We start from the raw sequence: 13,443 nt of genomic DNA on the forward strand, positions 1-13,443 counted from the left end.
GACTCTCCTGGCTGCTGCCGGCAGCTTCGGAGATCCCAGGAATTCCCGGGGCGCACGTACGTGCCCTGGAAATTGCCGGCGAAGGCTTGGACTAGGTCGTCCCAGTTGGAGATCTGCCCCGGAGGCAGGTGCTCCAACCAGGCGCGAGCGGTGTCGGAGAGGAACAGGGGGAGGTTGCGGATGATGAGGTTGTCATCGTCCGTTCCACCCAGTTGGCAGGCCAGACGGTAGTCCGCGAGCCACAGTTCCGGTCTCGTCTCCCCCGAGTACTTTGTGATAGTAGTTGGGGGTCGGAACCGGGTCGGGAACGGTGCCCGTCGGATGGCCCGGCTGAAGGCCTGCGGACCGGGTGGCTCGGGCGAGGGACTCCGATCCTCCCCGCTGTCGTAGCGTCCCCCACGCCTGGGGTGGTAACCTCGGCGCACCCTCTCGTCGAGGTGGGCCCGACGGTCGCGGTGATGGTGCTCGTTGCCGAGGCGGCCCGGGGCCGCAGGCGCGGTGTTGCGCGTGCGCCCGGTGTAGGCCGAGGCTTCCCGCATGAATCAGGAAGTCGCGACATGAGGTTCTGAGGGGTACCCCTGCCTTCGGGAGGCAGAGCTCTCGGCCCGTCGGACCGGAGCGCCTTCCAGGAGATTCTTGAGCTCCCCCTGGATTCGCGGGCCCTCGATGGTTGATGGCTCCGGCATCGCGCGGAGAAGCATCGCTGCTGTAGCCAGGTTCTGGCTGACCCCACTAGATGCGGGTGGTGGCCTGACCCTGACGTCGTCGGCGACGCGGTGCTGGAAGCCCTAGGGCAGATGACGTATTTCTCCGGCCGGGGGTTGGCCCACCCATGCCTACCCGACGTCCCGGCGGATCGGCTCAAGCGCTCCTGCTCCCTCGTCGAGCCTGGCCTGCACCCCGCGGATTTGCTCGAGCTGTGGGTCATGGCCCCCCGCCTGAACGGGGACCACAGCTAGCTCCCGTGGGATGTCAACGCGGGGCGCCGGCCTAGGGAGGTCACCGTCCTCCGGCATGCCGAGATGATTGCCTTCGGAGGGACCCCCTAGATCGACGTGGAAACATTCGCGGCTTGGGCCGCAGTCCTCGTCGCCGAGGCTACGGCTACCGTCGGAACAGTCGGAGAGGCAGTAGTCACATGCGGTCATGAAGTCCCGCATGGCACTGGGGTTGCCAAGTCCAGAGAAGTCCCAACAGATGCTGGGCTCATCGTCTTCCTCGGACCCAGAGGGCCCGTAGGTCGAGACGTCCGTCAGCGGGTCCCAAGGCGACCGCATGCGAAACCCCAGATGGTTTGGACTCGCCTCTACGAGAGCGCCCGCCAAAGCGAGGTTGCTAGGCAGGTTGAGGCTGAATCCAAATGACGTAGGATGGGAATCGGTCGGTACCTCTTGGTCGACGAGCGGCGATAAAGTCACGTCGGGGACTGATTGCACCGTCGTCTCAGGTACGAGGGTGACGTCCAGCAAGCTTTTCACGAGCGCGCTGGCGTCGTCCGCTTGCTCGGGACTGGCGTGTCGCGGGGAGACGGCGCTCGTCTTCGTCTCAAGCGCGAAGTCGATACCCGGTGCGCCCCCCGTTGGGGTGCCGACGCTGTCGACTCGCTTGACAGCCGACGAGGCGCTGCCTCCTGCTTGGCCTTGGTTGCCTTGCCTTCCCTTCCGTCGGCGGGGAAGAGGGCGAGATGAGCTCGAAGGTTGTTCTTCCACCACGCGGGGAAGACGTCATCGATTCCGCCGCCGGCGGGCGGGCTGCCGGCCGCCATTGTCGTTGTCGCGCGGCGGTGGAAGGAGTATCATGTCGTAGCTGCCGTCGAGGGACATGAACTCAAGACTCCCGAAACGGAGCACCGTCCCGGGTTGAAGAGGTTGCTGGAGATTGCCCATCTGGAGCTTGACGGGAAGCTGTTCGTCAACACGCAGCAGGCACCTACCTTGCGCGCCAACTGTCGGCGTTTCGAGACCGGGGGGTCCCTGGGCCGACGAGTGAATGTCGCCGCGTGCCCCAGCCCAGATGGGTCGAGCGCGAGGGCGAGCGCGAAGGGGGGAGAGTGAGGCGGACGGAGACCGGCGTGAGAGAGGTGAGAATCCCGCGGCCTTCGTGTTCGTCCCGCGCCCAGGTCGGGTGCGCTTGCAGTAGGGGGTTACAAGCGTCCACGCGGGAGAGGGAGCGAGCGGCTCCAAGCGAGCGCCTGTCTCGTCCTCGTCCCCGTGCGGCCAACCTTCTCTAAGAGGGCCCTGGTCCTTCCTTTTATAGGCGTAAGGAGAGGATCCAGGTGTACAATGGGGGGTGTAGCAGAGTGCTACGTGTCTAGCGGAGGAAAGCTAGCGCCCTAAGTACATGCCGTTGTGGCAGCCGGAGAGATTTTGGCACCCAGCTGGTGTGATGTCGTGGTCATCGGAGGAGCGATGGAGCCTGGCGGAGGGACAACTGTCGGAGCGGTTGAGTCCTTGCTGACGTCCTCTTGCTTCCGTAAGGGGGCTGAGAGCCGCCGTCGTCACAGAGTACGCGGGGCGCCATCATTGCCTATCTGGCGGTGCTAGCCAGATGGGACGCCGGTCTTGTTCCCTGCGGCCCGAGTTAGCTCGGGGTAGGGTGATGATGGCGCCTCCTGTTGACGTGGCTGGCCTGCGCCCTAGGTTGGGCGATGTGGAAGCTCCTCCGAAGCCGAGGTCGAGTCTGTCTTCCGTGGCCGAGGTCGAGTCCGAGCCCCTAGGTCGGGCGAGGCGGAGGCCGTCGGCTGAGGCCAGGGCGGAGTCCGAGCCCTAGGGTCGGGCGAAGCGGAGTTCGTCGTCTTCCGGGGCTGAGCCCGAGTCCGAGCCCTGGGTCGGGCGGAGCGGAGTTCGTCGTCTTCTGGGGCTGAGCCCGAGTCCGAGCCCTGGGTCGGGCGGAGCGGAGTTCGCCGTCTTCCGGGACTTAGCCCGAGTCCGAGCCCTAGGTCGGGCGGAGCGGAGTTCACCGTCTTCCGGGACTTAGCCCGAGTCCGAGCCCTGGGTCGGGCGGAGCAGAGTTCGTCGTCTTCCGGGACTTAGCCCGAGTCCGATTCCAGGGTCGGGCGGAGCGGAGTTCGCCGTCTTCCGGGACTTAGCCCGAGTCCGAGCCCTGGGTCGGGCGAAGCGGAGCTTCCTATGGTGCCTTCGGCCGGGCCTGACTGCCTGTCAGTCTCACTCTGTCAAGTGGCACCGCAGTCGGAGTGGCGCAGGCGACGCTGTCCTTCTGTCAGGCCGGTCAGTGGAGCGGCGAAGTGACGGCGATCACTTCGGCTCTGCCGGCTGGGGGGCGCGTGTCAGGATAAAGGTGTCAGGCCACCTTTGCATTAAATGCTCCTGCGATTTGGTCGGTTGGTGCGGCGATTTGGTCAGGGTTGCTTCTTAGCGAAGGTAGGGCCTCGGGCGAGCCGGAAATATGTTCGTCGTTGGAGGGGGGCCTCGGCCGAGACGGAAATCCTCCGGGGTCGGCTGCCCTTGTCCGAGGCTAGGCTCGGGCGAGGCGTGATCGAGTCGCTCGAATGGACTGATCCCTGACTTAGTCGCACCCATCAGGCCTTTGCAGCTTTATGCTGATGGGGGTTACCAGCTGAGAATTAGGAGCCTTGAGGGTACCCCTAATTATGGTCCCCGACAATAACTAAAACTATATCTACAACCCTAAACACCAATACCTTCAATTTAACTCCTATTTGGCTTGTAAAATTATCCTATGTTTGGCATTTAGAATACTCTAACACCTTATTAGCAAGATGTTAAAAGAACATTAGAACTACCTTGATATCGCACAATTCATATATAATAACTGGTTCAACTATACCTAAAAAAATACTTGTACTAAAACACTCTACACATAATCCATTTATAAACATCATGCAAAACTCTAATTAATTTTATAATACTAGACATATCTTAAACGATTATCACAACTTAACTTATCAACCTTGGGCAGATACGAATAAAATATTGTAATTAATTTTCATTCATCAGATTAATCTATAACCCCATTACATCAGAAAACATTTACTAACCAAACATGCATACACATATACCTGTCCAAGCATACTCCATACCATGTATCATCACAAATTATTTTAATTACATGCTTACCAAATAATATTCATACATACCTTGCAATTTAAACCTAAAACTCATATCATACAATCAAAGAATCAATTTAATCATACTATGCAGATGCATCCACCTTACACGCTACTAACAAGGATGGCGAAAGAGTTCACCATACTAAACCCAACAACGGAAACGGCGACGATTCCGACTCAATCTTTCCGTTGAGCGCTAGGTGTGTGATGCGCGAGAGCTTCCTTTATTCTTTTCCACCCAACTGCCTCAGGTGTTTCTCCTCCGCAAAAATCACACGCGTACACACAAAATATTAACAACAAAATGATATTAGTAGGGATCTGCTTGTACTAAGAATTAGTGAAATTGAGGAGTTAGAGGTCACCACATATAAGCTTGGTATTAAATAATTTCGAGAAGATTAAACTATACACTGACCAGGACTAACCGAACTCAAGTTGTGTGTGATGTCCACTTGGCTTGGGCATTTTGTCGAACAAGTGGTGCACAAGGCTCGACGTCTACAACAGCAGCGCGGACGACGACAATGGTCAGAGCTGCCCAAAACACCGGAATGATGACGGGCCTCGACCATGTAGACCACGGGCATGATGCTCGTCCTCACGGAGCTAGAGAAGACATGGCGCACACGGAGGCCAGCACCGTACGATGTCCGCAACCATGGAGGCGACGCATCGGCAGAATTAGAGCCGAGCAGCTGAGGGAGATCGACAACCAACGAGGACGAAGATTCGACGAGGCTGCAGGTTGGGATGAGGTCGACGTTCGGAGTCCACGACGAGGGAGGCAGCGACGGTTGTCGAGGGGAGCTCGCAGGGGATCCCCATCCGACCTGGGAGAGCTCGGATGGAGGCCAGGGCAGCGCGACGAGCTGAAAGCGAGAACGTACCGGAGGGGAAGCAGGAAGATAGATCCGACCACGGCCAGGAGAGCACGCCGGCCAGGCTTGGTGGAGGAGCACCGGGCGCGGCCCAAGGAAAAAGAGGCAGGGGCGTCAGCTTGGCGAAGACGGGCGGACCTAGGCGACCTGCTGGTGCAAACCTGGCCAAGAACTGGAGCAGGGACGGCGGCCATCAGTAGAGAGGGCTGGGCGTGGGAGGAAGCCTCCACGGGCTGCTCGGCTGGGCACCATGGGAGATGGATGAGCAGGAGGCGGTGCAGAGCAAGGAACCGAAGATGGAAGATGTGGTGGGAGAGAGGCTTCCAGGAGTTCGGTCATCTCTGGACAAAAGAAGAAGGCGTCGTATCCTGTGCGCAAAGAGCCCTGGTGCTCCCATGAGCAAAATCAATCTAGACCATACCCTCCACATCCAACGGTGCTACGTCTATTTTGCAAAGAAGCCCCTCCACGCCTCCCACTCTGAGTCTGTACATTTTACCAAAAACCCCCTGACGCTGTTTCTTCTCCAAACAGCCAGAAACGCTCTCTGCTCTCCTCCCTGCCAGTGGCGTACAACGCTCGAGATCCGCTCTCCTCCCTGCTCGGCTCTTCCAAGGTACAGCTCTCCTTTCTATTTCCTGGCTGCCTGCTCGCGCTCCCTGCTCGATTCTTTCTTGAATCCAGCTCTAGCGGCGGGTTTGCCATGGAGGAGCCACCGCCCCTATGCCCTAGCGGCGGGTGGATGGCTCTCCTCACTGGTGCTGTATATGTAGGAGTAGTAGGTTATAGGGGCCGATTAACCGCGTTCGTTTCTCCTCTGGTCTCTGGTGTTCGTCCAGGTGGGTGAAAGTAATTCAGTTGGTTGGTTAACACAGTGGCTCTCCTAACAGTAATTCAGTTTTCTAGCGGCGGGTGGATGGCTCTCCTCAGCAACAGCCACTGCCCTAGTTGGAACCTGTTGCTGGAGCATTTTACAATGAAATTTGAGACAGTAATTCAGTTTTCTGGAGCTAGCAAAGCATAAAACTGAACCTGTTGCTGGAGCATTTTTTAAACTAACTGATTACGGCAGAAAACTAAATTACCGTTACAGTTTTTTACTGTTAGCAGAAAACTGAACCTGTTGCTGGAGCATTTTTTAAACTAACTTCACAAATATTGCTGAGTGAAAGCTAATTTAACTGGTGCATCTCACTGGTGCTCTTACCTGTAGCCGTCAATCTTGAGCAGGTCGTCGTAGGTTCCTTGCCCGCGGCCATGGAGAATTCACCAAGATCCATTAATATCGGATCTGGCCCTGCTAGGGCCGACACACGCAACGATGTCGCACAAGCTGCAGATGGGAGTAGACGCACAGGCATCGTCGACACGAGCAAAATAGATTATGGCACTAGTAGATTACGTCCGCGCCATCGATTATGTAGGACACATGATCCGGTATGTTTTAATTTACATAACATAATGTATTATTGTAGTAACAATCAATACTATAATTTGATATTGAATCTCATTATTCATTTGGTTGTAGGCGCAGAGATACAATCGAGTTTGGGATGGTCTTTTAGACGCCATTAGACAGATGCAATTATCTGCCGATGAGTTGAGGAAGTTGAGCCGCCGTAATCATGTGCCTGAGTATTTGGATATGGTGCACAAGAATTGCTTGGTTAATGCCATGAGTGATGTTACTGAAATTGCAAAAGGTCTAGACACTATGAGCAGGGATTTGGAGGAAGTTCTTATTGGTCCGCAACCTCTACTTGAGGATTATGAAGCCCTTGGAATGTACGATGATTTCAAAACTGATGTTCATTGTGATTGTACTGAGCAGTGTGGTTCGGATGAGGACAACTCTTCTTTTGACTCCGATGAGATCCCTGATCGTCGTATGAAGGGCCCTATATGAAGTGAGCTTATCTGAGCAGTGTGGTTCGGATGTATTTTTAGTTCAACTTGGTTTCGACCATAATGTATCTTGAACTTGTAGTTCATGATGTATCTTCAACTATGTGTGCCCAGTTTAATGAATTCAGCTTATTTTTAGTCCAACTTGGTTTCGATCTAGCATGTGATGGCTGAACCAACTGAACCGACAGCTAAAAGTAACTGAACCGACAGCTTAACTGAAGTTTTTGACTGAAATTCAGTTTTGTTTACAGTAGCTTAACTGAACCGACCGCTACCCTTGGAGACCAGAGGAGAAACGAACGCGGTTAATCGGCCCCTATAACCTACTACTCCTACATATACAGCACCAGTGAGGAGAGCCATCCACCCGCCGCTAGGGCATAGGGGCGGTGGCTCCTCCATGGCAAACCCGCCGCTAGAGCTGGATTCAAGAAAGAATCGAGCAGGGAGCGCGAGCAGGCAGCCAGGAAATAGAAAGGAGAGCTGTACCTTGGAAGAGCCGAGCAGGGAGGAGAGCGGATCTCGAGCGTTGTACGCCACTGGCAGGGAGGAGAGCAGAGAGCGTTTCTGGCTGTTTGGAGAAGAAACAGCGTCAGGGGGTTTTTGGTAAAATGTACAGACTCAGAGTGGGAGGCGTGGAGGGGCTTCTTTGCAAAATAGACGTAGCACCGTTGGATGTGGAGGGTGTGGTCTAGATTGATTTTGCTCATGGGAGCACCAGGGCTCTTTGCGCACAGAATACGACGCCAAAGAAGAAAGGCAGCGTCTTGGGATACTTGTTGAAAATGAGAACGTCCTGGAAATGAGAACGTCTTGGGATACTTGTTGAAAATGAGTACGGCTGGGAATAAAAGAACGGAATACGATTGGAGGAGAAGGATAACAGATATTATCATTTTTATTTTATATTTAATTACTACATATTCATCTTCTCCACGGCTTGCATTTCTAAAGCAACAATCTTAATTATAATATCATGGCTTAATTTAATTAGAATTTAAATTACAAGGATTCGAAAAATTCAAATTATTAATCAGTCCCATGCCATATTGTATTAGTCCGGCACGAGTCATAAAATCATATTTTTATTCTCCCTCCGAACGTTTGTTTATTTTACTGGACAAACAATGCAACCTTGTGCACGATCTCTCGGATAACGCACGCGGGGTCTGGATCATTTTGCACTAAAAACTTTAGTCGTTGAATTATAATAAATTTGTTTAGGATGAAATCAAAGGAATGAACTAAATTTTTAAATTCGTATTTGTGTCATCGATGAATTTTAAATAATCACCAGACTCGAGCCAATCTCCGGAACAAATATGTTCTAACCTCTTGAAGCTGTTAGAACAGGTCGGATAGACAGAGACAAAACAACTATCGAAATTTTGATAGGTGAATATTAGAACATAGAGACTGTTATTATTACCGATATTCCGTGCTTGAGTCCATAAGCACAGTTTAACAAGAGGTCGGAACAGTCCTTAATCGACACAGACGGGCGACCTTTCCTGCTCAGCGTCTGGTCTAGATTTATTCCAACCATTTTCCCATTTTTGGTACCCGACAGGGGTACTCTTTTCCGAATGATGAACCCACTCTGGCCGAAGGGGAATCATCACCATAAGTTTGCTTTGATTTTTGAAACAAAAAGCCCATAACAGGGTTCCACATCATTCTTTTTTTAAAACAAACGATTTTTCAGTTTCTAAGCAGGGATAAGCGTTATCAGTTCTTTTTATAAAACAGGTATCAAGGAATAGTAATCGAATTCCAAGGAATGGCAATGCATCAATTGTTTCATCACTCAACTCCTATCATCTAATGCAACATATAAGTGATAAAAGTTTTATAACAACAAGGAGGTGGCAAATGCATCGGGACTTGTCTGGGATAACACTACGTTAGTGTTGTTAAATGACGACCACTTGGTGAGCATCTCCCCTTCTGGTGCTGGCTTCATGCATCCACAAGATTAATCCACCAATACCATCTTATGGTTCGCTCTGATCCATGTCCTTCAGCTCGCATAATCATCTAGCGTACCTATTGGAAATGCATAATGCATATGAGCATGAACATGAATAGCATGAGATAGATATTCTATACTAAAGAGGGTAAACACTTAAAAGAGGACATTGCAAATGCTAACTATCAGTATATTATCCCTTACGACAATGGAGAACTAAGTATTTAATGGCGAGGCGCAATACAATACTCATCAGCATAAGCTAGATATCGATAAACAATGAAACACAACAATCAAGCTTCTCTAGCTCAACCGAAGTTAATTTGAACAAGAAACTACAATCATGCATGAGGGCTATATTTTTCCTATGCCAGAGCATACACCAACCGATTACCAGACTTAGACTAATCTTAGACTTATTATAATCGGACATTTAAGATTTAAAATAAGGATATAAGCATTTTAATTAGTTTTCTCAACTTAATTATCTAAAACACTTCTATATACAACAAGCATTTCAACTCTAAACTTTGCTACTCAAGCACAAGGCAATTATATCATGTTTATAGCCACAAGAGGATCAAATCAACTTAATAATAGATATATATGTCTACTAAACCTTTTCCATATTATTAAGTTTACTATTACCACCGAAAGCCTAAATAATTACTAGTTCACTAGTATTCATCAATCAAGAATAAAAAATTTACTAATCCAACCTAGCCAAACAAAAGTAACTTCAAGAAATCAACTTAATGCTTGCTGATTTTGGACAGCAGTATAGCAGTCAGTTGTTTTATTCATAACTCACACGATATTCATCCAAAAATAGTAAACTAAGACTTTTTGGAAAGCTTATAAAGTCCGCTATAACTTTTGTATTATCATCACAACAAGATTCAACATTTAGAAATGTCAAACAATACTAAATGTAAATTCTATCCAGATTTGGACAGAATTCGACTACTCAGTTCAAAAATCCATAACTGGAGTTTCAGGCATCCAAATCAGGTGATCCTAGACATTTTAGAAAGCTAGTAAAATTTTCTACAATTCATTTATAATCATCTCAAGGTGATTCAATGTGTATCAAAGTCAGTTAATTCAAACACACATTACTGTCCAGGTTTTTGACAGATTCAAACATCACATTTCAAACATCCATAACTTGACTTCTAGACCACCAAAAGGGGTGATCCAAGACTTTTTGGAAAGCCTACAAAACGTACTACAACTTCTTTATAATTACTAAGAGCTGATTCTCAGTTTTACTTAATCAAACAATCCAATTTTCGAAACCAGTACAAAATTTGGACAGATTCTGAAACTGAACTTGTGTAAAGCATAACTTCTAAACCACTAGACATATGACCATAAAATTTGAACACAAGTAAGATGAAAAGGTTATCTACAACTGTTCTATATAACATCTCTTCAGAAAACAAGGTTTACTTCACTCAACAACCTGCATACTAAAACTGGACACAGTCCAAACAGCAAACATTCAATTTACTTCTATAATTATCTAGTGCTTGGCACTTTCTAATCACATATATAGATTAATTCTACTTTATAACCATGAATCCATCCACTTCACATAACCTAGTATTTTGAATCTAATCTCACATTATGTAATCAAAGAATCAATTTAAGCACACTATACATATACTTAAACAAGTTTATGAGAAGCACCACTACTACTCCCACACAATCATTTTAAATTTAAGGTCTATATGGCGTAACAATTTTATAAGCATGGTCATAATCCTCCAAGTCATTCATCAAATCAACCAATAAGAGTGCAAATTAGTTCACCCATGACTAAATCCGATTTGAAAACTATGAAACAGCGAGGATCTCAGGTTCAAGCCTTCTATCGAACACCTAACAAACGTCGCACGGACCTCACCTGCTTATTCAAACATAGCACCATCATCTTCCCAAATAGCTTACCACCAGACGATCGCGCGTGAGGCGTGGTGTTGACAACTAGCTGCGAGCAACGACCACACATGGTTTAGACATTTCATCAAGCAGCTAGGGCACACAAACAGCGAGAACAGCGAGGTCTCACCAAAGGTTGACGACATCGTGGGACGGGGCTGCTGCTGTTGCAGCAGAGGAAGGGCGAGCACAGGGGCCATGCTCAGCCACCAGGGATGCGCTTAGCCATGGGAGACAGCAAGGGAGAGGGTTGGCGTCCAGGGCACCATGGAAAAACTCGGCTAGGGTTTGAGGGAGGGCAAGCTCACCATGGTGAAGCTGCAGGCGGCCATGGGAAGAGGTGGAGCAGGGAGAGGCGACTAGAGGTGAGGGCTGGCAGGCTTGCTGCAGGGAAGGGCGTCGAGCTGCAGCAGGGAAGAGCGGTCATGGGAGATGGTGGTCGGCACTGGCGTTCAGGAGCAGCAGCGGCTGATGGAGCAGCAACGGCTGGTGGAGCAGGGTTGGGGGCTAGGGCGCCACGGAAGGGAGCACGGTGTGCTTGCAGCGGCATCAGGTGGGCGTGGCAGTACAGAAGCTGGGCACCATGGCATCGGCAAGGAGATAAGTAGAAGGTTGAGCGGTGGAAAGGATAAAATCAGATGCTTCGTGACTAGAGATGGCAATGGGTACCCGAAACCCGAATACCCGACGGGTTTTACCCGATATGAAGCGGGTATGGGATGATCTCTCTACCCGCGGGTATGTTAATGGGTAAAAATCTCTACCCGTTGGGTAGACGGGTACGGGTATGGGTTGGTACTGCCCATACCCATCTACCCGTGGGTAAAATATACCCGCATCAATAGCACCATAAACATCTAATAGAGTCCAACTTAGCTAGAATAAAACCCTTATCTAGTTATCATTTGTCTAGATACAAATTTATGTAATCATATGATTTGTTATATGTGAAATTAAAGTTGTTTTTATATGTTTATTTAATATTTTGAGTGATTGGTATATTGGAATTTAATTCTTTTCTAGCGGGTACGGGTTACCCGACGGGTAAAAATACCCGGGCGGGTACAGGTATGGGTAAGATTTTATACCCGCGAGTATATATGGGTAACCCGACGGGTAGAATTTTTTTTGATGGGTACGGGCATGGAATGGTATTACCCGACGGGTATGTACCCGTTGCCATCCCTATTCGTGACGTTGAGAGGATAAGCTTATGGAAAATAAAAATAGGATTTTTCTTCTCCTTTTTTAACAAAAGCATATGAATATTTATGGGTCCTGGCATTAGGGTCTAAAAGATGTATAAAAGAGTTGAACCAAAACAGGATTGACTTCGATATTTTAAACTATGTCAAATCTAATTTAAAACAGATAAACCTCATATGTTCTCAATATTGGGATTTGATTTAAAACGAAGAGTAAACGGGCCAATTTAAAGCATTATCGATTAATTTTAATTTGCATTCGTTTCGATTAAATTTAGACGAATTTTGCTCGCTATCCGAACATTCAACTATAAAGTAATTCGATTAATAACTCTACACCTTATTATTATTGTTATTATTATTATTATTTTGTACATGAACTTGGTTGAAATTATAAACTCGAACTATTTCCCAAATTGCACTCACGCTCTCGACCAATCTAAACAGCACGAGCCTCGACATTTTTGAAGGTTACTACTGTATGAACTCAGTGAAATATTTTTGGATAGTCCAGATTTATGAAATCAGTCGATTCCTAATTTTACACTCGCTAGCACGTCGGACAAGAGGGGAGGGTTGTAACACCCCACATGTTTATCGTCTGCTCGACCATGAGTGCAGACTTTAACACGTGATAGCAATGAATAAAATGGACACTAAATTTTAATCATCTTCGTCTATCGCGGTTTTGATATCGTGTCTGTCTCCATCTGTCTAAATTGTCGCTAATTTATTTTTGCAAAATTCAGACTTTAGTAATCTTTCAAAACATCGAATTCAATATTGTTTGGGTTGAGCCATCGACGTCTTGCCCAAACTCTAATTCTTGAAATCGGATCTTGTTCCTAAACTGTGTTTCAAATTCTTTCATGCTTGTGTTGCACATGTTTCTCTCTGGCCTGGCATTGTGGTGCGTGGCAGGTGCTAACCGGTGTCTGGACAGCGCACAGCCTCTCGCCCACGTGAACGATGTTGTATCGTTCTCGCGTATTTATTTCACGAAATGTCGAGTCTTAGTCCTGTTTAAAATTAATGGATTAAGAGAACACGAATTTGGGATCCCGACCCACTTTTGTGGTTGTTGTACTAAGTAAATGTTATTAGAACTCGACGACAATAGTATTGGAGCAAAATTTAAATCTGACCGAGATAATTAGAGTCGGAATCGTGTATCCATAATTAATTTGTTTCACTGTCTACAACTGTGGAAATTTGTCTGGTCCCAAAAATACCTCCCATTGTAAGCGCAGTCCAAAAACATCAAAATTTATATTATTTTGATTGGTCTGTTTTCATCTCATTTGGATTCAAATCCTATAGCTAAATTATATGTATGTTCTTTTGTTAAAGGTTGGAGAAGAAAAATCTTAAATTTTCTCTTACCCACCGCTCAAGCTGCTCTCAGCCTTATCCCCTACGCACGCCAAGCCTCAACCTCCTAGCCGC

At 48.3% G+C, this 13,443-nt stretch overlaps 1 protein-coding gene across 2 annotated transcripts; it reads right to left on the reverse strand.

The window, feature by feature from the left end:
• Positions 1-4,015: 4,015 nt before the first annotated feature.
• LOC100194056 (uncharacterized) lies at positions 4,016-5,290 on the reverse strand. 2 transcript variants are annotated; one of them, NM_001352336.1, is made up of 2 exons: positions 5,133-5,290; positions 4,448-5,036 (listed from the first exon to the last, which is right to left on the reverse strand). In NM_001352336.1, the coding sequence occupies exons 1-2, from the start codon at positions 5,221-5,223 to the stop codon at positions 4,492-4,494; spliced, it is 636 nt and encodes a 211-aa protein (NP_001339265.1). In that variant the 5' UTR covers positions 5,224-5,290; the 3' UTR covers positions 4,448-4,491. The 2 variants fall into 2 exon arrangements, with proteins under 2 accessions (NP_001132585.1, NP_001339265.1); NM_001139113.1 differs by having other exon boundaries at positions 4,016-5,284.
• Positions 5,291-13,443: the final 8,153 nt, after the last annotated feature.

This window comes from Zea mays, chromosome 6, assembly GCF_902167145.1.
Source record: "Zea mays cultivar B73 chromosome 6, Zm-B73-REFERENCE-NAM-5.0, whole genome shotgun sequence".
NCBI lineage: Eukaryota > Viridiplantae > Streptophyta > Magnoliopsida > Poales > Poaceae > Zea > Zea mays.

Coding starts and splice junctions, on each gene's coding strand:
- LOC100194056 (NM_001352336.1), bottom strand. CDS start 5,223: ATGGTGCCCAGCCGAGCAGCCCGTGGAGGCTTCCTCCCACGCCCAGCC. Junction 5,037..5,132: donor CTGCTCCAGTTCTTGGCCAG/GTTTGCACCAGC, acceptor TCCTCCACCAAG/CCTGGCCGGCGTGCTCTCCT.